Consider the following 27,736-nt stretch of genomic DNA (forward strand, 5'->3'; position numbering starts at 1 on the left):
GTACAGTAGGTACAGTAGGTTCCTTATCATGTGAAGTTGTGCATGTGTGATTGTGTTATTATACCCCCACGAACGAAGTTTAGGGGTGTATAATATAGGAGTGAGCTTGTCTGTCTGTCGGTAGGTCCGTATTAAGTGTCCGCTCTCTATTTCAAGTAGTTTTCACTGATCTTCACCAAACTTGTTCACAAGTTGTATCTAGATGATGTCTAGGCCAAGTTCAACATGGGCCCTGCCGGGTCAAAAACTAGGTCACCGGGTCACTTAGTGCGTTTTTAACATTCAGCATGGTGTCCGCTCTCTATTTCAAGTAGTTTTCATCCCATCTTCACCAAACTTTTTCACAAGTTGTATCTAGATGACGTCTAGGCCAAGTTCAAACAATATATGGGCCCTGCCGGGTCAAAAAAACGATGTCACTGGGTCACTTAGTGCGTTTTTAACATTCAGCATGGTGTTCGCTCTCTATTTTTTCATCCGATCTTCACCAAACTTTTTCACAAGTTGTATCTAGATGACCACAAGGCCAAGTTCGAACATGGGCCCTGCCGGGTCAAAAACTAGGTCATGGGGTCACTTAGTGCGTTTTTAACATTCAGCATGGTGTCCGCTCTCTATTTCTAAAAGTTTTCATCCGATCTTCACCAAACTTGTTCACAAGTTGTATCTAGATGACGTCTAGGCCAAGTTTGAACATGGGCCCTGCCGGGTCAAAAACTAGGTCACGGGGTCACTTAGTGCGTTTTAAACATTCATCATGTTGTCCGCTCTCTAATTCAAGTAGTTTTCATCAGAGCTTCACCATTAAACTTGGTCAGAAGTTGTATCTAGATGATGTCTAGGCCAAGTTCGAACATGGGCCCTGCCGGGTCAAAAACTAGGTCACAGGGTCACTTAGTGCGTTTTAAACCTTGAGCATGGTGTCCGCTCTCTAATTCAAGTAGTTTTCATCCGATCTTCCCCAAATTTAATCAAAAGTTGTATATAGATGATGTCTAGGTCAAGTTCGAATATGGGTCATGCTGGGTCAAAAACTAGGTCACTGGGTCACTTAGTACGTTTTACACATTCAGCATGGTGTCTACTCTCTAATTCAAGTAGTTTTCATCCGATCTTCACCACACTTGATTAGAAGTTGTATCTAGATGATATGTAGGTAAAGTTTGAACATGGGCCATGCAGGATCAAAAACCAGGTCACGGGGTCACTTAGTGCGTTTTAAACATTGAGCATGGTGTCCGCTGTTTTTTGTGAAGACAACATGCAAAATATTCTGTGTCAATGCGGCATGTGGGGGTATTTGTTACGTCTGTGACAAAGCTCTAGTTATTGTAAGTGTACTCTTTATTATCAACAATATACCTCTCTAAAATGACAATATCCCCGATGTTCTATATTTAGTATGTTACCATGTAAATTGACCCTCTATTCTTGTTAATTCATGACTCTGGGGTCATTACTTGTCACACCCTGAGGGCAGAATTATTTATAATATAGATTTACAAAGCAAAGGAATACCTTAACTCATCTTTTCCTTTTAAAACCACAAGACCCTTAGGTTTTTAATTTGGTTTGTACAATTTTATTATGGTTCTCTATTAACTTAAGTAAAAAAGCCGCTGTGGTCAAAACTTTCCACGCTCCAGGGTCCAATTTTCAGTGTTAAAACTTGCTACATAGTACCCATATGCGTCATGCAGGGCAATATATCCTTTCCACCATCAGAAGCAAAATGAAAATGATTTTGCAACCAGCCTAAAACCAGAACAGCCTGCGAGTAGCTCGCAGTATGTTCAGGTTGTATGCTGTTTGCTGCTTATCAGTAACTAAGGGTTGGAAATGAAGCCTTTAGAGCTTGAATATAGTACAAAAGGTTTTTAATTAAATGTAACTTTCTAAGAGACTACAAATGCATCAAAAAACGTATTTAAGTGGGAACTGCATGGTTAACACTTGCTACATAGTACTATATGTGTCATGTTGGGCAATGAAGGAGGGGGGCGGGTATTGGTGAGTATTGTGACCTGAGTTTTAGTTTTTCCATAGTTCAAACTTTGACCCATATACATAATGTCTGAAAAACAAACTGCGAAGCATGGAGATGGAGTGTTGTACATAATAACTACACTTACTGAGGCACTGCTGTTTTTCACCATTTTGGAAATGGGGCCAGGTCCCTTTTGATTGGGTTAAATTGCGGCATTTTAACCACAATTTGGAAATTAGTGTTGTGTTTTTGCTAACAAATGCTTCCAAAGTGAGCATAAAAGTGTTTTAAATATTTGAGTTAATAAAGTGGTTCTAATGTAGAGCTGGATTGGAAATTACTAAATATTGATATACATTTTTTTTAAACCTTCAATTGGGAATTTTTAGGACAAATATATTCTTTTCCCCATTGAGAATATACTGGACTTGATTTTAAAAAAAACTGCAGGTGTATTGCTTAACTCTTTTTATAGTGTTTAAGCCTCAGGACTTTGTGTTAAAAAATATCAGGAAATTTTCACCAGTAAAAGGGCTTAAGCGAAGATAAAGCTGAAATAATCTTTATAAGTTGCTTTAACCCACTTAGTGTCAATTTCATGCTCTTTGGCTTGTTGAATTATAATTTACTGTAAATAAGGCCCTGGTTTGAAGAGGAAAGGAGTCATAACCATTTCAAGGTCATTTTTTCATGAAATGATTTTGTGGTTGCTGGTAAACTTGATAGAGATAATAGAAATGAAGGATGGGAAATTAAAGTAGGACACGGGCTATAGAAAGAATTTTAGGTGCAAGTTCTGACGTTTGAATTGACAGGAAATACTACTTAAATGTGTGAATGAATCATTTTGAATGCTAACGTTTTGAAGTAATTGAATGATTATTTGAAATCTGCAGTTTTACACATGTTGATGAGAGAATGGGTGATTGTGTCAAACTGTTTTGCAAATGGGACTTTCCTATGACAGAATTGCCATCATGATTATTAAAAACATATTTCAAATTTAATGTTATTAACTGCAATAAACGGTGCCGTTGACTGGCAACTGGTTTTTAAGAAAAGCTAGAACAATTTTTCATAGCGTTTGTCAAATGTATTTAAGGTTTCTGTGTTGTAGCAGATATGGTTACTGCCTAACAACCATGAGTACATGGATTAGGTCCCCACTGGGAGCGTTTATTAAATATCAAATGCACCAAATATTGGTTCTATCCAGGAAACCGGCTCTAGAGCATTGCAATACGTTCTAAGGCTTTCCATGCAATCGAGCTGAAGAAAATAGATTTTAACTAAATTTATGTATAGAAGGAATGGTGATTTGGTCTCATAAAACTGCATTATGCATTGAATCATGTATGCAATTTTACAGTGTTGTCTCATTTTGTTTTCTTAAAAGTTACAGTATGAAATAAATATGACACATTCGTCTGCGCTACCTACCGTAAAAAGGAATTTTACGCACATGCATTGAACCCTCTTTTCACAGTGTAATTGGCCCATTAACATTGGTTGATTATAATAAAGCCTAATCAAAATTGTGATGTTCCCTTGCTAACTCATTTTTTTTCCTTAAAAAGATTTTTTTTTTCAATAAAGTCAATTTTATTTTACTCCAATATAATTATGTTTGTTTAAGACAGCTTTGAATTATTCATATTCTGATTTTGAAAAAAATGTTAATGACTTGAATAAAACTGATGTTAAGTTGGAATAAGACATCAATATTCAAATAATCATTGTTATTTCAACAATCTGTACGATGCTGTTTTAACTGTTGTTTTTACTGGTTTGACAAAATACAAGCAAAATAGACACCTGCTGCTGCATATAAAATGTCATAATTGAATTGGTTGTAAATAAAATGGTAAGTATGGAAAGAACAAGAATATCACCAAAATGATGTCCATTCTAAGTTTAACTTCTACTGGTAATACCTATTTCATGTAACACAGTGTTCTGAACTCATAGGTTTAAATTGAAACCCATCCACTGCTCCATTTTTCATTCTGAATTGCTGTCTCCCATCAAACAATGTGTGAACAGTCTGTTTCTTTTTATCTGTATATTATTCTATTATGTTTTCTTGCTCTCATGTTTCACTGGATGTAATTTAAACAGCATTTCTCATTCAGGGTCTGGGAAATTAACCCTTTGTAATCTAACAAATATCTGGTTACAAAGAACACACCATTATGTATCAGTTTGCAAAATAAGAAAAGTGCAAAGACCTAAATGAATATCTAATTATACATGTTTAGTTAAATATATTAACAAGGGGAACAACTCTAACTACAAAGTAATTTGTGAGTAATAGTTGTCTAACCTGATGAAATGGCAATTTCTGAGTTTAAGAGCTGTAGGGTTAGAAAATTGTTTAAAGCCAGTTCTGAGTTAAGCCCTCTTATCTGAAGGCTTCATTGTGGTAAGAATTGAAAACTTTGTAGGAACACTCAGAATTATTTGTTTCAGGCCTTGTGTTCTTGGATTTTTTTCTGTTGGTTATTTTGGCTAAATGTGATACCACATGTAACATTGCTCCCTACTTCTAAACAAAACCACACACATTCCTTGTTGATAAGAGTATTGTTTCATAAACAACATAGCAGCAACAAAACTTGTCATTTTTATCACCACAATACATTGCATAGATCCCGATTGTTGCCAAGTTAATGAGATATGAACTGCAATTCATAACACATGTCAAACTATTAGTAGAATTAACACCGAGTACACATTAACCACAGAATACACATTAACCGATACATGTATGGCAACTTAAGTCCAGTTTTGTATTCTGCTATGCGCTATATTAAGGCAAATTGTAATTATGTAATTGTTGATTTGATATTTAAGTCTTTGTTATTGAAAGAATGATGGATATTTTAACAATGTAGAGATCTGAATCATTTTCTTGTAACATTTTTAGTAATAAATGTTATTATTGTCTAGAATGTCAGAAATTTTATTCAATCTGGGTACAGCACCTTGCAGTAGCTTTGCTCAAATTCACATGTTCTGAAAAATATTTCTTTTACTCAAATTTGTTCTTAAACCTGAATGTGTATGCCAAAAACGAAACCAAGTGTTTTTGGTACTCGTCAATGCATTTGTACTGCAAAAACATCAGGCAAAAATACTTCTGCATTGATATGCCCTAGTGCAGCTGCCAGTGCTTATCAGCCCATTTGGCTGGGCCCAGCCTGTTGCATGCTCATCAGCAATAGGATTTGGGGTAAATAAAGCTGGGAACTGATGTACAGCAATTAATCAGACAGATGTGGTTCAGTTTAGGGTCAGGTTGGTGGTGTAGCTAAGTAAATTATGGGGATTTTTGTAACATTTGTGTGAAACATGAGGCTTGCTGGGTGATTTATGATATATAAGCATTTTTCTGTTGGATTTATTGTTTTGCGGGTGTTTTTGGATGCTTTGAGGATTTGTGAACATGATGAGTGTAGTTGTTGGTCTTGCTTGATGACATGTATTAATTGTGATGCAGGTTTGGATATTACAGAATGGATCAAAGGATTTTTGTTTAGAAATCAGTGTTTTTTAACCATTTGGGAATAGGGCTGTGTCCTTTTGGATTGGAAAAAATCGTGGCATTTTGACCAAAATTGGGAAATCAGTGTTGGTGTTTTTTTGCTAACAAATACTTCAAAAATAAAAATTAAAGTGTTTTAAAGATTAAATTTGATAATTTTTTACTAGTAAAGCTAGATGGGAGATTAACAAAAAAAAAACACCACAAATTGGTTTCTATTATTTTTTAGTAAAGGGGCTCATCCAAATATCTTTCTAAAATTACATTTTGAATTTATAAGCATGACATTTCATATAATTTTAAAAATTAAGCATGACATTTCATATAATTTAAAAAAAATATGCCTATTTCTTCTTTCTGTAAATTGTGATGCTGATGATAAACAATATTGTCATTGGATGATTATTGTCATTTTGAATATTTAAAGAATAATTCAGTGATAGGAACATTTTGGACTTTGATTGTATGTACATGTAACAGCTGAATAGAAGCATTTGTAGAGTGCAGAATGTTGTTTGACCACAGAGTGATAATATACAAACGTAAGTTTTCAAGAGATGGAGATCGAAATAGGTTTTTTACGGAAATAGGTTCAAGTGTTTTGACAGCCCTTTTTATAGGTGACTGGAGCAGTTGATAGCTTTTGGAATGATACTTTTGCATGTCAAAGCATTTCTGTATCAAGTGCGGTGACAAATAGGGCAATAACTTGTTGAAATTGGTATTCTGTGGTCAAAATCAAGTGCAGCTGTGTGCCAAGAGTTCTTTGCTGAAATAGACTAATACATGTAGGTGTAAAACTATTGAATCTTATAAAGGAATGTGAGGCAGATAGAACAGTTTCAGGATAAAATGTAGACTTGGTTTTAAGCACGATTATAATAGTTACAATACTTTGTTTTAATCATAGCTGGATAATAAGCTCAGATACTAAGCTACTTAAAAGTTTGGAAGTGCACATTGGAGGGTCTGGTATTAATTATGTTTTAGTTACCAGGTTTTTAACATTAATATTGTGATATGCTCAGTGCTTCTGGGCTAGCAGCTAGGATTTGAAAAGGGCAGGAAGGGGGTTTGGCTCTTTGTCAAAAGGTCACTTTCGAGCCCGCAGTATTTTGTCAAAAGGGAATATTGAGCATGCAGTATTTTGTCAAAAAAAGTACTATCGAGCGTGCAGTATTTTGTCAAAAGGGCACTTTCAAGCGCGCAGTATTAACAATGTAATATGAGCTTTATAAATTGAAATATTAAAAAAAAAAATAAAGTGCAGGGCGGGGCTCCGGAAGGGCAGGGTGGGGTTCCCTTCCATTTAGACCTAGCTGGAGCGCTGTATAATGCCATTATATTAATTTATATTCATCAGAATGTTAGAAGAGAAAATCATTATGATGTTTGTTAACCCATTTATGTCTAGTGGACTCTCCCATCCTTCTAAAATGGATCAAATTAATTCCAAAATTAGGGATGTCTAGTATATTTATTTCTATATTTAGAATATTTCTTACAGAAATTCATTTAAGCAAACAGCGCAGACCCAGATGAGACGCTGCATCATGCGGCGTCTCAATCTGGGTATACGCTGTTTATCAAGGCATTTTTTCTAGACGCTAGGCATAAATGGGTTATTATGTTTTATGATGCCCCCCTTCAAAGAAGAGGGGGTATATTGTTTTGCACATGTTGGTCGGTCCGTCCACCGAATGGTTTCCGGATGATAACTCAAGATCACTTACGCCTTGGATCATGAAACTTCATAGGTACATTGATCATGACTCGCATATGACCCCTATTGATTTTCAGGTCACAAGATCAAAGGTCAAGGTAACAGTGACTCGAAACAGTAAAACGGTTCCGGATGATAACTCAAGAATGCTTAAGCCTAGGATCATGAAACTTCATAGGTACATTGATCATGACTGGCAGATGACCCCTATTGATTTTCAGGTCACTAGGTCAAAGGTCAAGGTCACGCTGACTCAACACAGTAAAATGGTTTCTGGATGATAACTCAATAATGCTTACGCCTAGGATCATGAAACTTCATAGGTACATTGATCATGACTTGTAGATCACCCCTATTGATTTTCAGGTCACTAGGTCAAAGGTCAAGGTCACAGTGACTCAAAAGAGTACAATGGTTTCCGGATGATATCTTACATTAGGTCAAAGGTCAAGGTCACAGTGACAAAAAACGTATTCACACAATGGCTGCCACTACAACTGATAGCCCATATTGGGGTCATGCATGTTTTACAAACAGCCCTTGTTTGAGTGTCAAATATAACACTATTGTGTCCAGAAGCATTTTGGCGGGGCATATCAGTTCAACGAATTTGCTTCTTAATAATTATTTTATTAAACAAAATCTCTATAAAAAGTATAATATTTTATGCATCATTATATTCTTTAAATTATTAAGGTTTTATCATTCATTTTGATGCACATTCAAATTCTTCAAATGTTATTTCTGTCGGCTTTGTTTGTAAACCTGTTTAAGTTAAAATCTTCAGCTATGATCTCTTATACAAAGGTTATTTCATTGCCATTGAATATTGCTTGCACGCATTTAACAAATTTCAACAACTAAGTTGATTCAATACTCTGTTTTAAAAGATATTGTTAAAGAATGTTTTAAATTCCTTCCCTAGATGTTTGGTTTAAAAAATTGCCTCCTACATTATTTACTGTCCAACAGTTGAATTGTACCTATATTTTAAACAGGTTAAAAATGATAAATTAGCATGGTATTTTAATTATTGTCCCAAACAATTGTTTTAAATTTTTGTGTAACCACAAATGGAGTAGTGTTTTTTCTATTCTGGTACAATAATATCTGATCTTGCATGTGTGGAACATTTCTGTAAGATTATGAAAATTTCAAAGCTGACTTTGTGTGAGCGATGTTACAGTTCATTTACTGAAGATATGATTTTTTCTCTGCATTGTTTATGTTCATTTATGGAAGATGTTTGTTTAACAGTTGAGCGTATTTGATTTGTACCAATATGATATTGCAAAAAACTGGATTTATTACTCGTCAGTTAGGTTATAAGATTTATATCATTAAGTGAAAATCGTTATACTTTTTGTGTGTGTATGTATTTGTTTAATAGGATAAAACACCTTTGTGTTTGGGTGTACAGTTGGTATATTGGCCACAAGCTCTTGTGTGTTTAGTGTCAACAAGTGCTGATAAAGTTGTAGCCATTTAAATATAGTTTTTATCTGAAAATTAAACTGTTGAATATTCACAGTGAATTGTAACCTGTGGACTGAAATATGGAGTACATGGACTAATCTACAAACCTGTTTGTGGGTTATTTATAAACACATAAAATTTACATTTGTTGTTGTTGTTGTTTATTAAGGAATTTTTTGTTTTAATGTTGATTTTTAGGTTTGGCGTTTTGGTTTTACCATTTATGCTGCTACATTTGTCCTTGAAAAAAACACAGTCTTTTATTAAAAGCTAATTCAAACGTAGAAATAACGTTAAATATTTTTAACTAGTTTTTATACAGAAATTGTACATGCAACAACTGAAATTTAGTGTTGGCACGTGCTTTGGGTACAAACTTGTGCTTTAGGTACAAATGTGTTCTTTGGGTACAAACTTGTGCTTTGGGTACAAAATTATGTGCTTTGGGTACAAACTTATGCTTCGGGTACAAAATATCAAGTTTTATGAAGCAAATGATTTTGCAGTCTACACAGGCTTATAAGGGACTTGACATTCCACTTGTATGGTAATTTTCGTATGTAGAAAGACTCTTATTAGTGAAAATACAGTTATAATGGTAATTGTGGTCCATGTCTAGCCTGTGTGAACAGCACAGGCTTATCTAGGACAACACTTTAGGCACGTGCATTATATCTATAAGCCCCGTTATCACAGAGAAAAAGCTAGCAAGAAAGGCATCTCTGTGGCCTAAAGTTGAGTTTTATATTCCAATTTAAGTTTGATTATTATTTTAAACGAAATAGGAGATATTGTTAAATTGAAAGTTTGATTCTATCATGTGCTCACTGTTGACCTTTGTTTCTCACTTACAGCTGCTCTCTGAAATAGCAGAGGTCGAGGAAAGTAGGGAAGGGGTCACTGCAACATTTGAGAGCAAACGTGAGCACCATCATAAGCATCAGCAGCAGCAGCAGCAACCACAGAAGCAACCACAGCGACCTAGAAGTAGCAAGGACCAGCAGCGTGGTCAGACGCCCCTACCACGTGGAAATAAGCATCGGAGCTTGAGCCTTCCCACAGGTTCGAGATCATTTTATCATTTTGTTTACCATGTTTAAGGGCACATGATTAACATATTTACAAATGCATACATTTGGATAATATTTTCTGATTGGTCTTTATGTCTCCCACCACTATAGTGGGGACATATTGTTTTTGCCCTGTCTGTTGGTTGGTTGGTTTGACACTGTGTTTGTTTGCTCCAACTTTAACATTTTTTCATAACTTTTGCAATTTTGAAGATAGCAACTTCATATTTGCCATGCATGTGTATATCATGGAGCTGCACATTTTGAGTGGTGAAAGGTCAAGGTCATCCTTCAAGGTCAAAGGTCAAATATATAGCTTCAAAGCGGCTCAGTAGGGGACATAGTGTTTTCGACAAACACATATCTTGTTTAGAATTTGCTTTTGAATCCTTTTAATGTGTAAGTTTTAATCCTTTCCCACTCAGAAGCAAAGTGAAAATGGCTGTGTGCAAACAACATAAAACCAGAACAGCCTGCGAGTAACTTGCAGTCTTTTCAGGTTTTATGCTGTTTGCTGCTCATCAGTATCTAAGTGTTGGAAATAAAGCTTTTAAAACTTTAATCTAGTAAACAAAATTATCTTTAATTAAATTAAACTTCCTAAGTGAATACAAATCCGTCAAGAAACGTATCTTAGTGGTAAAGGGTCAAAAGATGCTATTAATTTTGAAGCAAAACTAAAATGTTTTTTGGTGATGCTTACTTAAAGTGTTAGGTGGAATTTTGAACCGTCCTATTGTGTAAGTTGTAAACAACCAGCTACTTAAAGCCATTGGAGGTCGCCTGATTATGTTGATACACAGTTGACCTTCTGACCTCATTGGACCCTAGGGGCAATATTGACCTTTTACAGGATAGTAAAACTTAAAGATGAACATGTAGATAATTACATGTATAATTATAAAGTAATTGATAGGTCAACAATATCACGTTCACTCACACTCACACATTGAATGGAAGAACTTGGCATTGTCAACCCTTTCAGTGCTGGAACTGAATTTTGAAGGCCTTTGCAAACAGTTTCGATCCAGATGAGACGCCACAGAACATGGCGTCTCATAAGGATCCAAACTGTTTGCTATTCTGATAGTATTCTTTGGAAAAAAAAAGAAGAAAATGCTAATTTTAGAAATTCAGCAGATGACATTTTAGCAGACGACAAATTTCCCAGCATGCAAAGGGTTAAACGATGGATTGTCTTTAAAACAAATATTTAATTAAATATTCATAACGGACAGTAAATGAAGTTTCATGACTTATTACTTATTTTTATCCTCATATTTAGGCATTTGTTGTTATATGATCGGCTCTAATTAATGTACTTTAAAAGCATTTCAACTTGTAATCATTACACCATTGGCATATTATCCGTGAAGTTAACAGAGCAGCTACATTCTGTTAAAGCCACACACCTTAACATGAACTACATTTCATAGTAAATTTAAGTATAAATAAGAAACATATTTTATATATGCCGTTTAGAATATATCTGGTAGTTACAGGATAGAAATCCATCTTTTCGCGCTTTAAAACTTAAAAAATAATCGCGTTTGTCGAAATGGACGTATACGTCTAGAAATCATACTTTCGGTTTAAAAAGCGGTACCGTTTGAAAAATAATAAATTACTTGCTAACTAGGCTATATATTTAATTTTATCAATTCCAATTAGAATATATCTGGTGGTTACAAGGTAGAAATCCTTCTATTTTGCGCTTTAAAACTAAAAAATAATCGCGTTTGTCGAAATTACGTATGCGTATTGAAATCCTACTTTCGGTTTTAAAATTAAAACAAAATAATAAATGATTTGCTTACTAGGCTTTAGATATAATGACAATTTTGCACACTTTCAAATTGCATCTATATGTATAAATTAACATGTATTTCATTTCAAGGTGTGTGGCTTTAAGCAACCACATTTTATAACAATAATCATTATAATCATATTTACCATAAAATCATTCCAGCATCATCATTGTTTTCATTATCATCATTTTATGTCATCATCATCATAGTCATCATCACCATCGTTATCATTATCATCATTTTATCTTATTATTGTCATCATCAACATATCATCATTAGCAGCAGCAGCTGTAGATCTAAGCTGTAGTAGCAGCATCACTTGCAAATTATTATTGATTACATGTTTATTGCACAAACTAACCTTCGCTTTATTAGAATTTCGAAAAGATAAGGGTGTTCAAGGTTTAAAATCAGTGTATTGTTTTTTTGGAGAAATTGAAATGAGAGACAAAGTCAAGACAACTTTGAACTATTATTTTCAAAACAAATGAACGCATAGATAAATAAAACACCCTGAAAATAGGTGTGTCACCAATTTGTGCAGAGTCTTTTGTTTTAGACAATAAATATTTTGATCAAGATTGTAATTGCCCTCAATAGTAATGTAGCTGAAAAACAATTATGCCTTTATCTAGTTAGCCTTTTATACCGGCTTGTAAAATGGCAAATGCCTTATACCTCATTGTCTATCTGAATGCATTATTTAGCAAATAGATGCATATATTAGTACAGGTATTGTTTTAAAGTCATTTAAGAACTTGTTTTATTTAAAGTGTTTAAATTTTTTAAGTTATCAAATCAATCCAAAATGGGCACAATTTTCCACTTGTTGCACACACACAGTTATCCATGTCTTGGACATATTTTTTTTCAAAACAGTTTTAAACATTGTTCAAGTGTCATAAACATTGATCTGAACTTAAACTTTTTATAAAACGGCAGGCTATGATTTATGATATTTCTGCACAGATACAAAACAGAACATTAAATAGCTAACAATAAATTAACATGATAATACAGCCCTTTTGAAAAAAAATAGCTAGGCAAATTTCCTTCCTATCTTGATCAAATGACAACTGAACGAAGTGTTAAGATGGTGACTATGATAGTTTTGGTGCGGTTATAAGGCTTGTGTATCATGGATGTGGTTTAATGTGCCATGGAGCTAAAATGATAATAATATGTCTACACAGAATGCAACATTAAAACACGTTTGTTGAGTCTGGATATAGCTTTGTGTATGTTTGAATGAAAAAGGGACAGAAATATTTAATATAGCAATGACTGTGCTTAACTGATAAACTTGCATAGTATTGACTGTTATGGAAAATAAAGAAAAAATGTGTGAAATAATGCTATGAAAACAATAGTTCTTTTTGAAAAAAATGTTGGAAATGCATTGGTTAATTTGTAAATCTATTAGAATACTTTAATGCTTCTTTCAACAAAAGGAACATTCAGGTAAGTTTACTTAAAGGATTAAAGTAAAAAGGTAAAATTATTGTAGCTTTTGCTTCTTGGTAAAAATATGTTGATTGCTTCAATATGTTGAGCAGTGACAAGAGAAAATAGGTCTAATGCTTCTTCTGTAGCTCCGGACCAGCCTGCGCATTTTAAGTCTTGTCAGGAGTTAGCCTGCGCTGTACTTAAGTGAGAACACGAAACCTTGCTTGAATTATGTGTTTTTCCATTTGGATTGACTCCTCATAATGGCCTGGAATTTGAAGGAAAGAAATGCACTGTTTGGTGAGGGCAATGAGGTGGGATTAGGTGAGGTGACTGGGTGGGATAGGGTGATCCAGGTTTAGGCGCTGTGAAATCAGCAATTTTTTTTCCTTCTTTATAAAGGACTGTAAAACGGCACTTTCCCAATGGCGAAAAAAAAATTAAAATGTTTTAATTGCTAACCAAAAAAATCCCACTTGAAGGTTTCAAAAAAAAACAAACATTAAATAATGTACAACATTTTACTAATTTCCGTATGCAGCTCTGTGGCTTGAATCTAAGTAAATATAATTGTGACATCTTGACAACACTTGATTACCAATTTTAAATGAAATCCATTACACAGGCGAAATGAAGGCCATTTGACCATGGTAGACCATGGCTAAACCATGGCCGACCATGGTCATATGATCATGGTAGACCACATTTTGTTAAATGGCACCACAGTCTTTGGCCATGTTCATCATGACCATGGTCAATCATGGCTAAATAACATTGTTGACCATGGCCAAATACCAAATCACCAAATATCATGGGCAGGAGGAGCCTAGGAAGGGCAGGACGGAGGTTCGGAAGGGCAGGGCAGTGCACCCTTCAATTTAGGCCTAGCTGAAGCACTGTGCAATGTAGCAAAAATTGGGAAACATAAGCGAACACAGTGCCAAAGAAGTTGAAATGGAACCAATGTCTGATCAGTTTAGCCGGTAATTTATTAAAGACTTACATTTCCCAATATAACATAAACCATGTGGCTTCATTCAGCTTGCCTATTTCAACTTCCTGTGCACACAATATTCTTTCTTTGTAAAAACAGCAATGCATTGTACATGTTTGTGTTCTTGATATCATCTTAAACTGTTCTTGAAATAAGATGTCCTTAGAACTAAGTTCTTAAACTGTTCTTTTAATTCTTCCAAGAACAATTAACATTATTGCATATTTTATGTAAATGAACATGGGACACCATGGGAACACTAAAATGAAAATAAAAGTAACTTTGCCGATCATGGTCCGTGTTTTTGTGACCATGTCCAACCATGGTCTGTCTTTTTGTCACCATTGCCAACCATGGTTAACCATGGTCACCATTGCCAACCATGGTCTATGTTTTTTGTGACCATGGCCAACCATGGTCTGTCTTTTGTCACCATTGCCGACCATGGTTAACCACGGTCACCATTGCAGACCATGGTCCATCTTTTTTGTCGACCATGGTCCACCAAGGTTTTTGATGGCTGACAATCAAATACCATGGTCAACCATCAAAAACCATGGTGACCATGGTCTACCTTGGTCATTGTTTCGCCTGGATACCCAATCTATAGACTTAACAACGCGAAATGTCCCAATTTCAGTTTTGTTCGCTCTAACTTTTCCCACTTGGGCTGGTACCAGTACTTTTTACAATGGGGCCAAAAAAACTGACTGTAAAATAGAGACCACCTAGGTTTATAAGGGTAGTGGTGAGTGAACAGTTGGAATATAGGGCATATCTGTGGGTAGACGGTAATACTGGAACATCATTTTTTTGCCCAATTGGGAATAGTACAGATAGCGTACCAATGGGGTAAAATAAGCACACAAAAACCTGAAATTGGGCACATTCTGGTCATGAAATCTTCAGATTGGGATTGGGATTATTGTGAGTCTTTTAAATAAGTTGGTATAAATTGCACTAACCTATTCAAATATTAATTTACATGCATTTAGGCTTGAAATGTTTAGTTTTCATGTTTTAATTTGTTCACTTGCAGATAAAGCACTTTCGGAACAAAATTGACGCAATTTTCTTTCCTTTTGGGAATTTTCGAGACTCCAATCGCGAATTTTGTAGTTTTTCATAATTGGGAAAGTACTTTTTACAGGTACTTGATAAAGAAGGAAAACAATCGCTGTTTAGCTGCATTAAAAGAATGACTCGACACTTATTTCTTATCAGCAATGTGATTTAGAGCAAATATCGATGATAAACATGTACAAGAGCAAGATATATTATGCTCTGTATCAGTTGCAGTGTGCAGAGTTATGTAGACTAAAACAGTAGAAGAGTCCTGTACTGGTATACAAATCTTTCATATTGATTTGTTTATCAACTCTGTGATGGTGTAGTTATGACACCTGACTCCAGTTTCATTTATGGCAATAATGAAGTATGCACGGCACTAATATAGATAGAAATGTATCTTAAAGGGATCTTTTCACGCTTTGGTAAATTGACAAAATTGAAAAAAGTTGTTTCAGATTCGTAAGTTTCCGTTTTAGTTATGATATTTGTGAGGAAACAGTAATACCCGGTACTGAACATTAACCATGCTCTAATATAGCCATTATATGCATCTTTTGACGATTTTAAAACCTAAAAATTATAAAGCGTTGCAACGCGAAACGATTGAATAATTTGGAGAGTTCTGTTTTTGTCGTTAAATTTTGTGAAACTACGAAGATTATAAGGTATAAAATACGTCAAGATTGTGTACTCGGCGGTATAGCTCAGTAGGCTAAAGCGTTTTTACTTCAGGAATCTGGCAGGACTCCAGGGGTCACTGGTTCGAAACCTGCTCTGGGCAATGTTCTTTTCCTTTTTTTATTTTTTTTTCTTGATTTTTTACTGGAGCTTTTATGATCCAATGTTTACATTTATCAATATAAAGCATTTAATGAATAAGTTAAAAAAATGCCAAAATCTGTGAAAAGGCCCCTTTAAATATTACAGAATGATCATGATAGGAATAAGGATCTGGTGGTTTTGTAGTAATATGGTATGGCTACTTTTCTTCTGTGCATTTGAATGACTTTTTTGGGACAGCCTAGAAATAAGGTTTCATAGACATCACAAATATTAACAGCAACAACACTTATTTGCTAAATTTGGTCAATATTCCCAATTCAAAGGGACAAGGCCCTATTCCCAAAATAGTGAAAAAAAACACTGTCATCATCATGGGCATAATGATTACCTCCATCATCATCAACATCTTCAGGTGTCTTACTATTGTCCACTGCTGTTTAATACTAACAACTTTACTATTACTATTACAGTTTTACAATGTGGATATGATAAAAACAGTGTGCAGATGAAACAGGCAGTTAAATATGATGTGAAAAAAGTTATATTTAATTGTACTTTGTTTTAGGTACTTTGGCTTTTGGCAACACCCGGATCGTTTACAAGGATGGGCATTTCACCTTTGAAACCATGGCAACCAATGACCTTGACTTTCACAATGAGCAGACTGGTTTCCAGGGCTCAGCTGACAATGTAAGCATGCCAGAAACAAGTCCAGAAGAATATTCAAGGGAGGCTATCCAAAGTTTCAGAAGCAGTCCAAGGGAGGCAACCAAAATGCATAATAAACCATCTCTACGCAGACAGATTGGAAAAGCTGCTCTGGCAAATGGCGAGAGCCAAGAGGACGTGTTTTACGCTGATGGTGATGATCATATTCAGAACAAATGCTTGAGTGAAGAGTTCAGTTTGTCTAACTTGGCTCCCTGTCTCGATGACTACATGAACGAATCTTATTTGAGTAATTATTCTGAAAACAATTTAACGGTGTCAGACAGACTGAGTGTGGACTCGGACGATAAATTTGAATCTCAAATTAAAAAACTGAGCAGTTCTAGTCTACCAGAGGGTGTAAAGGATGAGGAGGTTAAGCGAGTGATGCAGCGAGCGAAACGGACGTCAAGTTTTCGCCAGGCCCAAGAAGTTGGGTCTCTGAGACTATCTGGTATAATGGAAGATGCAATACATAACAGTTCTCGATCGAGTGTAGTTGCCATAGACGACAGTGGCACAAACAGTGGCAATAACTCACCAAGTGTTCAAAATCAAAGTTCTACTTTCATCAAGAAGATGATGGCCAAACGGAAATCTGCGAACGAAAATCTGAGTTTGACGACTGCGAACAAACCAAGTGAATCTGCTAAAGACTTTTTCTCAAAGAAAGTAAATTTCAAAGGTTTTTTCAAAAAGAACAAATCAGACTCCTCTGTTAGTGCTAGTCCATTGAAAATTGACCATCCCACTTCTCCCCCCATCGCCGTGTTTCACCAAGACGACATTGAAAGCGTCGCTACACCCCCCAGTTCGCCATATGCAAATCGGGAATTTCGTCGTCGGCATACCTCTGCCGATATTTACCCTTCCAAGCCCCATTCCGATTCTGGGGAAGTCGACTCCAACTGCCCCACACCTACCCAAGAGCGCTGTAACTTTCGCCAGTCAGTGTCTAATCCTACCACCCCTATCCATGAACTCAATTCAAATGCTTTAAAATGCGTGTACGCAAGAACGAAGCAAGTTGGAACTGTAACTCCGCGAGATGATGATCAAATGAGTGTCTCTTCTGCTTGCAGTATTAGCAGTAGTATACAATCCCCACCGCCATTAGAACAACCAAGCAAACCAAAGACTCCCAAACCTGCTACCATCACCGCCTCACCGCGCAGAAATCCCAGTTCCTCGTCAAGTTTATCTCGCTTGGGTTCACAGTCCTCCATCAAAGCCAGAAATAACTCGTTTAACTCTCTAGACTGTGATATTAACATTGATGATGCGCGATGCGAATGTGATCTCCCTCCAAGGTCCGCAACCCTTGGGCGGCGCCGAAGAAATTCTGATCTGACTCTGACTTCCACGGATTCATCCTCGATGTGCCAATATTGTACTTGGATGGCGAACAGCGAAAGTGTGGGATTTAGTTACAGGTCATTGGGCAGGCCAAGAAAGAGGTCTGTTTCCAAAGACAAGATGTCAGAACGTTCGCCAGTCGCTAGAAAGGACTCGTATGACAGGCTGGGGATCATCATGCAGACTGACGTTACCTCCAGTAACAGCAACGACAGCGGCATTCAGCGGGACGTCAGTGCTGACTCCAGTAACGAGTCTTTGAAGGTACGTATGCTAAGTAACGGTGGTTTAATTTTATAGTAATTAAATTGAGCCTCTCTCTGGGAAAATAGGGAGTCTGCCCAGGTTTTTAGGGATCATACTTTCTGCTGAAAATGGATTTTTGCTAAGAAGATGAGCTGCAGTTCTTGATATTTTCAGGGGTCAAATGAACTTTTCATGGGTCAAATACTGCCATCTAGATATTTTGTTAACAGATATTACTAACACAAAGCAATATTGGTATAGCAATAAACTAATATTATTAGTTTATTGCTCTACAAATATTGCTTTGTATAACTTTTAGTATATATCTTGCTTAACTAAAAACCAACGTTTTGTGTAATAAAACATACATTTTATGTTAGTTTCATGGTAACATTTGCATCAAAATAATGCAAGGAAGATAATTTGGTGAAGTCAAAAGTGACAAAATTGCAAAATACTTGCATTAAAAAGCATGATTCTGCTCAATTGAAAACCCTGGATAAAAACGGTAAGTGTTTCATGACACTGATTAGCCTATTCAAACTGCACAGGCTAATATGGGACAATACTAAGCGCACATAAATCAAACCCTGTTTTCGCAGAGCGAGACTGATTTATTTTCACATGCTCATGCAGCAATCATGATAATGATTGTATTTTTGGGACGGTAAGTTAAAAACCTTAGGAGTAGAGAAATAACTTGCATGCTCCTTTTGCCATATCCCTTACACAACATTCCTTTAAGATATCAATTAATTGTTAACATACTATTTTACTATGAAAGACCTCTGCTGTGGATATATTTACATCTGTCAATATAGGTGTCCGCTTATGTAATTCCTTTTAAGTTAGAGCACTTGGGATCTATTTACATAAAACTTCTGCATTTTGCATATCCTACATTCATACTATTGCATTTAACAGTGATCAATCTTATGATTGATTGATTTATATTGATTGATTCTTATCGGTTTACTGTAATGTGATATATTTTTAATGCAGTTTACTTCAGTTTTATCTAGCTTATATGTCATACCATATCTCACGTTATATAACCAGGTTGAAAACCACTGTGGCATGAATTGTTCACAGTTTTATTTCCCTTATTTCTTCAGAGGACGTTAAACAGTAGCTGTAGTTTAACATAGACTGTATTCATGAAAAAGTAAACTTGTACAGTGTTTGTATGGATGTAAACTTGTCAACTCCGGAATTAAGATTTGCTTCTCGCTCTGTGTCCTGTACAATATGTAGTTCATTGAACAAGGACTTTTATGTTTCAAAATGGATACTTGAAGTTATTCTTGTGTTATTAATGGAGTGAAATGAACACATCATTAAGTGATGTTAAATAAATAAATGATGGTAAGTTGTTTGTAATACTTTGTGAATAATTTAACTTTTTTCATTAATATTGCTATTTAAAGTTTCTGTTTTAGTTATTAATAATTTTTTTTGTTCATGCATTCATTTGTACTAAGTTAAGTCTGTATTTGTAAAACAACCTTCAATTTCTATAAAAGAAAAGGAAAAAATGTTGTATACTATTAAAACGTGTCCGTACATGGTGCTATTAATCCTGCACTAAATAAAAAATATATATAAATAGACCTATTAATAAAAGGATTTTAAGCTTGCAGTCCTGGTTATGCAAAATGAGTGTACTTATTACCACAAGTCAGTGTTCTCCAGAAGCACTGGCAGCCGGCGATTTCACCGGTTACATTCAATCTAGATGCCGGCTACATTTCCCCCTAAGAATCAATCGAAATGGTGCTAATACATCTGTTTTATTGCCTAGTCGCTGGCCACTTTAAAAATATAATTGGCTAATCAAGCAGTGTTTTTATTATTATTTGGAACAACAGATTTTTTTAATAAAGCAACAGATTAGGCCGGGGGTCTAGGAGGCCGCCTAGGCTCCCAGTGGGACCAGGGCACCGCCCTGTTAAAGGGTTCAGGGGTGAAAAGCCCCCCGAAAAAAATGAATATGCAACTTTGGCTAATAGATATCAGTGCGTTGGCTAAAATTCATGATTGAGCAACTTTGGCTAATAGATATCAGTGCGTTGGCTAAAATTCATGATTGAGCAACTTTGGCTAATAGATATCAGTGCGTTGGCTAAAATTCATGATTGACAAGAAGGAAAAAAGACAAGAGAAGAAAACAATATTATTTTCTTTTTATTAAAATAAATTTTACCTGATGAGAACTTCACATTTTATTTACATCTCGCAAGAGTCAGAGTCACTATCACTGTAACTGGCACTGCTGCTATAATCTTAAACATCCTCTTAGTTAAATGTCTTAATAGCTGCTTTGGTTTCTTCCCTCAATTCTTCCTGATCTTATAACATAACAGGGTCTGTTTGAACACAAGTGTCACTAGTACATGTAGAAGGAGTAGCTGAATCTATTTTCTTTTTTACTGACAAAGGTTGTGCTAATTTTTTTAAATATTTTTTTCCCTTTGTATTAAATTTATTAAATGAAAATTGTCCTCTGCTCCATAACAATGGCAAAACGAAGTGATAATTAATGTAAGAAGCTTTCAATCCTTACTTAATTAAAAACGAAGCGCCAATGGCGCTGAAAGCATAGTTGCAAGATACAGAGAAGTTGCTGCTGAAGTAAATATTTAGGTTAAAATATACTAAATAGTTTCCTTATATGTTTCAATGTAAAAGCGACAACTTTGAGCGAAAATAAATACAACATTTTGCACATAGAGACCCCCATAACCATACCTTTTCTTGACGGGCATTGTTAGCTGAATCGATTTAAGCAATAAAAAAGATATGTCATGTTCAAACCAAAAAAGAATTCGACTCAAATCAAAATCGACCGTTTTTGCACCTTTTTTCGGTCGTTTTCTAGTGGATTGTAACCTTTTGCAGTGCCATTTTTTACTTTAATCTCCAACTTTATCCTATTTCAGGGATTTAGTAGTGAACACCTATGCTTACCATATCGATATCTCCAAACGATAAAACCAGAACAACAGTCTAAAGTGTATAACATGCCTTCGAGGAAAATTTGATGATTTGTTTAGAGAGTACAGCCCTTCATGACTCGATTATTTAGTATATTGTAACCTGAACGATTGCTGACATCACAAGTCGCTCCCCTTGTTGTTGCTACCAAAATGTTCAATTTTTAGAAACGGGAATTCCAAATAGTGACGAATGTGAATGGTTACAAAATGACATAACTATGAAAATAAATACGTAGAATTACATTATTTCACGCATACCATTATGCAACCATCCGTTTTCTTTTCCGACTTGATACATTTACAGCTTTCCATTTAATATTTTACAGACACAACACTCGTCCAGAATTCGCGCGAATCCATTAAATCCGATGCCACATTTAAACCATTAGCTCTACTCGTAACGTTAATTTCTGGCTCAAAGTAAATCATTTTAACTTCAATTAACACATCTCTATTACTTTCAAACTCTACTTCATCAAATCCATAGAAAGGCAGGTCAGAATCCATGTCATAAATCAGAAAACATTCATCGTACTCCGCCATTTTTTACACATTTTCAAAGAATAAAAGTGCTTTATGCCCCACTTCCTGCTGAGAATATGTTTTAATTTCTATTTATAATTAACCTATGAAATGTTACATATCCTTAAACCAGGGCCTTATGATTTCAGTTATGTAAACATTTGACCTCTCACAGAACAGTAAACAACGGAAATAGAAATTAGGTGTGAGGTCACTATCAACAAGAACAGAATTGTTTTACGAACGAAATTTGTTTTAGTTTCTTAGAAGGTTTTTTCATGTAAAACGGTCTTAGAAAAATTCACTAAAAACGGTGTCAGCAATATTCTTGGAAGAAAACATTAGAAAAACGTTTCAAAAAAAAAAATTGTAAGAATTACCATATACTAAATTAAATAGATATTTCGTTTGATTTTTGATCAGGTAAGGCTTCATAATGGTCAACTGATCGATGTGGGTTTTCAAAATGTAGCTTATACCTTAAGCATAGGTGCGTTGCACCTATGCTAAAAACTAGATCTATATGAAAAAAACGCAACAAACAAACAACAACTTCAAACAAGAGTGATTATGTCAAACTATAAACAGTTGAATACAATTCAAAAGTTCAATTCTGATAATGCGGGAAACTTACCCTCTTTTCAGCGATAAAACCATAACAACAAACGGCACTAAGAAAAGTAACAACAATCGTGAACGAAGGCGATCTAAAACAGCGCAAAAAAGATAACGAGAACCAAAACAAATATAACAGATAGTTATTGAACAATAACTTACAATATACACAAGAAGAAAATCAACTGTCATTTTCTTTCTAACCAGATTAAGCTTTAACCCTTTGCATGCTGGGAAATTTGTCGTCTGCTAAAATGTCGTCTGCTGAATTTCTAAAATAAGCATTCTCTTCGATTTTTTTCAAAGCATACTATCAGAATAGCAAACAGTTTGGATCCTGATGAGACGCCATGTTTTGTGGCGTCTCATCTGGATCAAAACTGTTTGCAAAGACCTTCAAAATTCGGTTCCCGCACTGAAAGGGTTAAAGCCAAAATTTAAAGATTGAGTTTCCTTTTCTTGCCACCAGACTCCATGCTGAATTTGTACATCGGTTACTTTTACAACGCTTCTGATAGGCTCTTTCGTTTTAGACCGACGAATCGTCAACCATGTTTGAATAAAAACGACACGGTGTGAAATATTTCTGTTAAAACGCTTCTGATTAGCTCTTTCGTTTTAGACCAACAAATCGTCAACGATGTTTCATAAAAACGGTGTGGTGTGACACCACTAAATTTATTTCACTATCGGATAAAAAACAACAGATTTTTCTAGATTTTCAACCGATGATATGGATCGCAGATCGGTTAATAATGAAAACACTGATCAAATTTTCGCGGAGAACACTGCCATAAGTACAGTCAAACTCTTACATCGTTGTCTTTTATTAGCCCCACAGTTGGGCTCGCTCATTGTGATTATGAATATTTACTATTCCTGCTTGATTTCTTTAATGACCATAAAATCAGATCTCAGTGTTCAAAGTTTTCCTTTATGGGCAGAGCTTAACAGTTACAGCCTTTTCCGTGCTTTTCCCCTAGCCCATAACTTGTTTGAGGATTTGCCATGAAATCGTTTGAGTTCACTCCCTGCTGCCCAACTCCCCTTACCTCTGATTCAAGAAAGCCAGTGTCAGGCATACGTATGTGCACTTAGCGCTTGTTAACCATGTGATCCTATATTTTATTGAGAACTGACTGAAAATTTCAAAATAATCCAAAAAGGAAGTGTTGATACTCTTTCAATGTGTCCTTGATTTTATAATGTTGTTACCTGTGGGCCAAGGTCTGTGAAAAGGAGGTTTAATACATGTATGTAAAGTGTCGTCCCTGTGGCCTGCACAATCCGCATATGCTATTCAGGGAAAACACTTTCTGCATTGATAATGATTCATTGTGGATACAGCAACTTAAACTGAAAATTAAGGCATTATTTAGGGACCCCTACAACCATACCTTTCATATAAAGTATTATAAGCTGAATTGATATTTTCAAAAAGTAAAATATATGTAAGAAACTACATGACACCCTGTAAAATTTACCACTTTAGCCTCGAATGTTAATCAAAACAATGATTTGTAATTGTACACCACTGTTAAATTTGTCTGTATCGTATCAGAAAGAATATTATCATAACAAGTGTGTTAAATCAAAAACAGATATTTACATGTAACAGGTTGTTTTTTTTAGCACATTGCTTTGATTTATCTCACTGAATTAGTGTAATGTAATACACTGAGTATTTAAATAGAATAAACATAATCTTCATAAAGTGATACATGTAAGGGTAGACAGTGTGGGGCCAAATTCTCAATCTCAAAAAGTGTTTATGTTTTCCAAATGATTGCCTGTAATTTACTATTGAAGGTTTCGAAAACAATTTTTGTTTTTAAAAATAAATTGATTTTAATAAATGTCAACATTAAGTTCATATCCCTGCCAGCTCTGTAAGTAAATTAGTTGAACATCAGTAAAAATAATAACAATTAAAAATACTTTTATTCTCAATTTTTAGGTATTTGTTAGCCAGAAAACATCACCAGAATTTCCAAATTTTAGCCAAAACAACCCAATTTTCCAATTCAAATGCCTTGACAACATTCCTAATTATCTATTCAAATATTTTGTTTTAAAATATTTATTTTGTTAACACACTCAATAACAACAGCACATAAACTAAATGATTTTTATTCATATTTACATGTTTTTGTGACGTATTGGTTTGTTCAGACAAGTTTATCTCTGTTATTTAAGTTTTAGCCATATATGTTTCCTGAGGCTATGTTTATATCAGGAAATGTATGCATTAAATGGGACCACTTCCTCAAAATTATTTAAATAAAGTTATTTTACATGAACTATCTTACATCAGGAGCATGACTACACCACCTAGTCGTTTCATTATGTGTTTATACAGGGATGAATGGCTGATTTTGAGTACTCATTAAAGTGAAAACGGAATTATTGTAGTCAATAGGTTTGAAAGATTGTGTGAATTAGGTAAATTTGTGATAAATTGAAGAAAAAGGAAACCAGTGACTTTATGTATGAATTTCACCACCGTTTTGCAACTGAAACAATATTAAGTTAAAAAATTACACGCTATAGGACATAGTCCTCATTATAACTTGAAAACTGAGGTTATTCCAAGCCAAGCACTTTAGAACAATCACCAAGGATATATTGCCAAGATCTTTGAAGCAATAATTACTAAGGATGTATGGCCAAGAAGTTTGGACCAATCATAACTAAGAACAAATTGTCAAGAACTTTGGAGCAATATTTACAAAGGACATATTGCAAAGAAACTTTGGAGCAATTATTATAAAATACATATTGCCAAGAACTTTGGAGAAATAATTACGAAGAACATATTTCAAAGACATTTAGAGCAATAACTACTCATAAAATATTGCCAAGAACTTTGGAGAAATAATTATCAAGGCCAAAGTGCCAAGTACGTTGGACCAATAAATAAGAGGAACATATTGCCGAGAACTTTGGTCCAATAATTATCAAAGAAATATTGCCAAGAATTTTGGAGCCTTAATTGCATAGGAAATAAGTGCCTGCTGGTAGACCCAACTGCACACTCAAGCATGGAACTGGACCTGTTTGTGTTCCTTACATTCATGGGCCTTCTGGCCTTGCTTGTCTATATGACAGAGTACATTGTCTCGGACAAGTATACTGGAAATACTCAACAAAAGGAGAAGGAATCACATGATGTATGAGAAAAGGAGGAATGAATGAATGATACCGATAAGGGAAATAAGAGTCTAAAGCAATAACCAAATAAAATAAGTAAGGAAGGGTAAAAAAGCACTAAGTCTAAGAAGGGTAAAAATTGGTCAGAAAGTCTAAGAAGAACATGATGCCACAAATGAAGACTTAACCAGAACTTCTTGTTGTTAAGAACATATCATCATTGACTTAGAAAGATACCAAATAAAAATTCAGCAAAAATTCAGTATACAAAAGTGTGCACATTTTATGAAGAAAAAAGAAGTTGAGAACAAAAAGAAACGGGTTTGAAAAGTGATGAAAGATAACAAATAATGAGAAGAAGACATCTCAATTAATAGAAGATTTTTAAGATTTCTAATTTTGAAAACTTCAGCTTATTATTAAGCGGTACAATTTTGAATTAATGAAAGGAAAACTACCTAATAGTTGATTGGATGTCAACACAAAGGTATTGTGATTGACATATGCAAAGACTGAACAGAAGGGTGAGCTTCTTAGTATAATGACATACCAACTGTGATAAATAGCAATTAATATGTCGGTTTGTTTTGTTTTGTTTATTCTGTTAAAATTATTGTTTTAATATGTATTAAATATTAAATTGTTGTATTAGGTAAAAAAATATACATTGTAGTATATATTATATATAAAACTCTGATATTAACTTGGTTTGTTTTCTTCAGTGTTATTCTCTTATTATTCACTTGTCCATTTTGAACATTAAACAAAAATGCATATCTCAATTTCGATGCAAATTACGAATTCACATCAAATTTATATAGAATTGGATGAATTTGTTACCATGTTGGCGATATCTCTGATGATAGTTAAAATTGTTAATGTTTTATTTGTAATTGAATTATAAAGTGGAAATCAGAACTTTTAAACTTCTTTTTAAATACTAGTACAAGTATTTTCTGATACAGGATTGTTTTATATAAAGTTTCTCATATTTGTTTTTATGAAAGATAAACAACAGCAACAATAAAACTTATTGGGAATGTGAAGTAAAACTTAATAAAGTTCAGAAATGTCTTAAACACTTTCATAGGCTTTGTAATCGCAAATCAAAGTCCATCATTAGTTCGTTTATTTTTCTAAAATATTTGAGAATCGCTGACTTTGTCTAAAATTGTATGTTAATTTTTTTATCGAATCGACCTTGCCAAATTAAGTGTCTTAAAGGTCATTTACACTGTGAACTACATTCATTGATTGTAAAGCTAAATGAAAATGGACACTGTTATAAAAGATATCAAAATTGTGAGGTTACAAATCACTATTATTTTAATGGCTGTATTTGTGATTTTTACTCTGCTGAGATTCAGACTCAGTCTTACTGAAACAGTTTTGGTCAAATCATTTTAATAACAAGATTAAATCTTGTTCATTCAATATATATTTGTGTGGCAAAAGTATTTTGAAGTTCTTAATTGAATTTTGAGAATAGGTTTCAAATAATATATGTATTATTTGCAGTTGTCATTAATAAATGTTCTGTTTTAAGTGCATGTAAGTTGATGTAATTGTGATCATACATTTATTTATGTTAGATTAGTTTGTGTCTATTTTATCATGCAATAAAGTTTTTCACTGCAAATAATAGTGTTTGATGATTTTTGTTCAAATTTAAGGTTCAGTTCAAGCATGTTTTTAATATTTGTATGTTGTTGTTAACAATAAAACAACAAGTTTAAATTCCTTAAAATACCACTGAGAGCACAAAATATTGACAAAGCCAACTAAAGTGCATACATAATTGTATATTTTATCGCAGAAAATAAGCTAAGTGAATGCAAAGCTATAATCACAGTGTCTCCCAACTAATAAAATATTGTTTTAACTGACGAGTCATGTGAGTTATATGTAGCCTAAGGGTGGTTTATTGATAACCATAGGGTGCAAGCTCATTAACAATGTCATGGAATCATTATTGAGTACTCATCTCCAATGATTGTTTGACCGACACTTTGACAGATTATTAATTTTCACATCATGATTTTAGGACTGTAAAGATTTGTTATACATGTTTTTTCAGTTGCGCTTTAAGTTTGTCAATTCATAGGAAGATTTCTGAAGTGTTACTTTGTTAGCTTATCACGAGTTCTTAATACAAAATGGATTTTTTTGTGCTTTGAATTGAATACAAATTTATTGACAAATGTATGTGGATTACAGCACTTAAGAATTGTTAGTTTTAAT

At 34.4% G+C, this 27,736-nt stretch overlaps 1 protein-coding gene across 8 annotated transcripts in view; it reads left to right on the forward strand.

Annotated features, from left to right (window-relative positions):
* LOC127836694 (rho guanine nucleotide exchange factor 4-like) overlaps positions 1-27,736 on the forward strand; it is a 139,174-nt gene that overhangs the window by 70,140 nt on the left and 41,298 nt on the right. For 7 of the 8 annotated variants that reach the window (XM_052363384.1, XM_052363385.1, XM_052363386.1 and 4 more), the window contains 2 exons: positions 9,585-9,792; positions 16,468-18,230. In XM_052363384.1, coding sequence (XP_052219344.1) covers positions 9,585-9,792; positions 16,468-18,230 — 1,971 coding nt within the window. Of the gene's footprint in view, positions 1-9,584; positions 9,793-16,467; positions 18,231-19,326; positions 19,578-27,736 lie in introns of those variants that run through there. The other variant, XM_052363391.1, reaches the window with a different exon arrangement.

Source organism: Dreissena polymorpha, chromosome 6 (genome assembly GCF_020536995.1).
Source record: "Dreissena polymorpha isolate Duluth1 chromosome 6, UMN_Dpol_1.0, whole genome shotgun sequence".
Lineage (NCBI taxonomy): Eukaryota > Metazoa > Mollusca > Bivalvia > Myida > Dreissenidae > Dreissena > Dreissena polymorpha.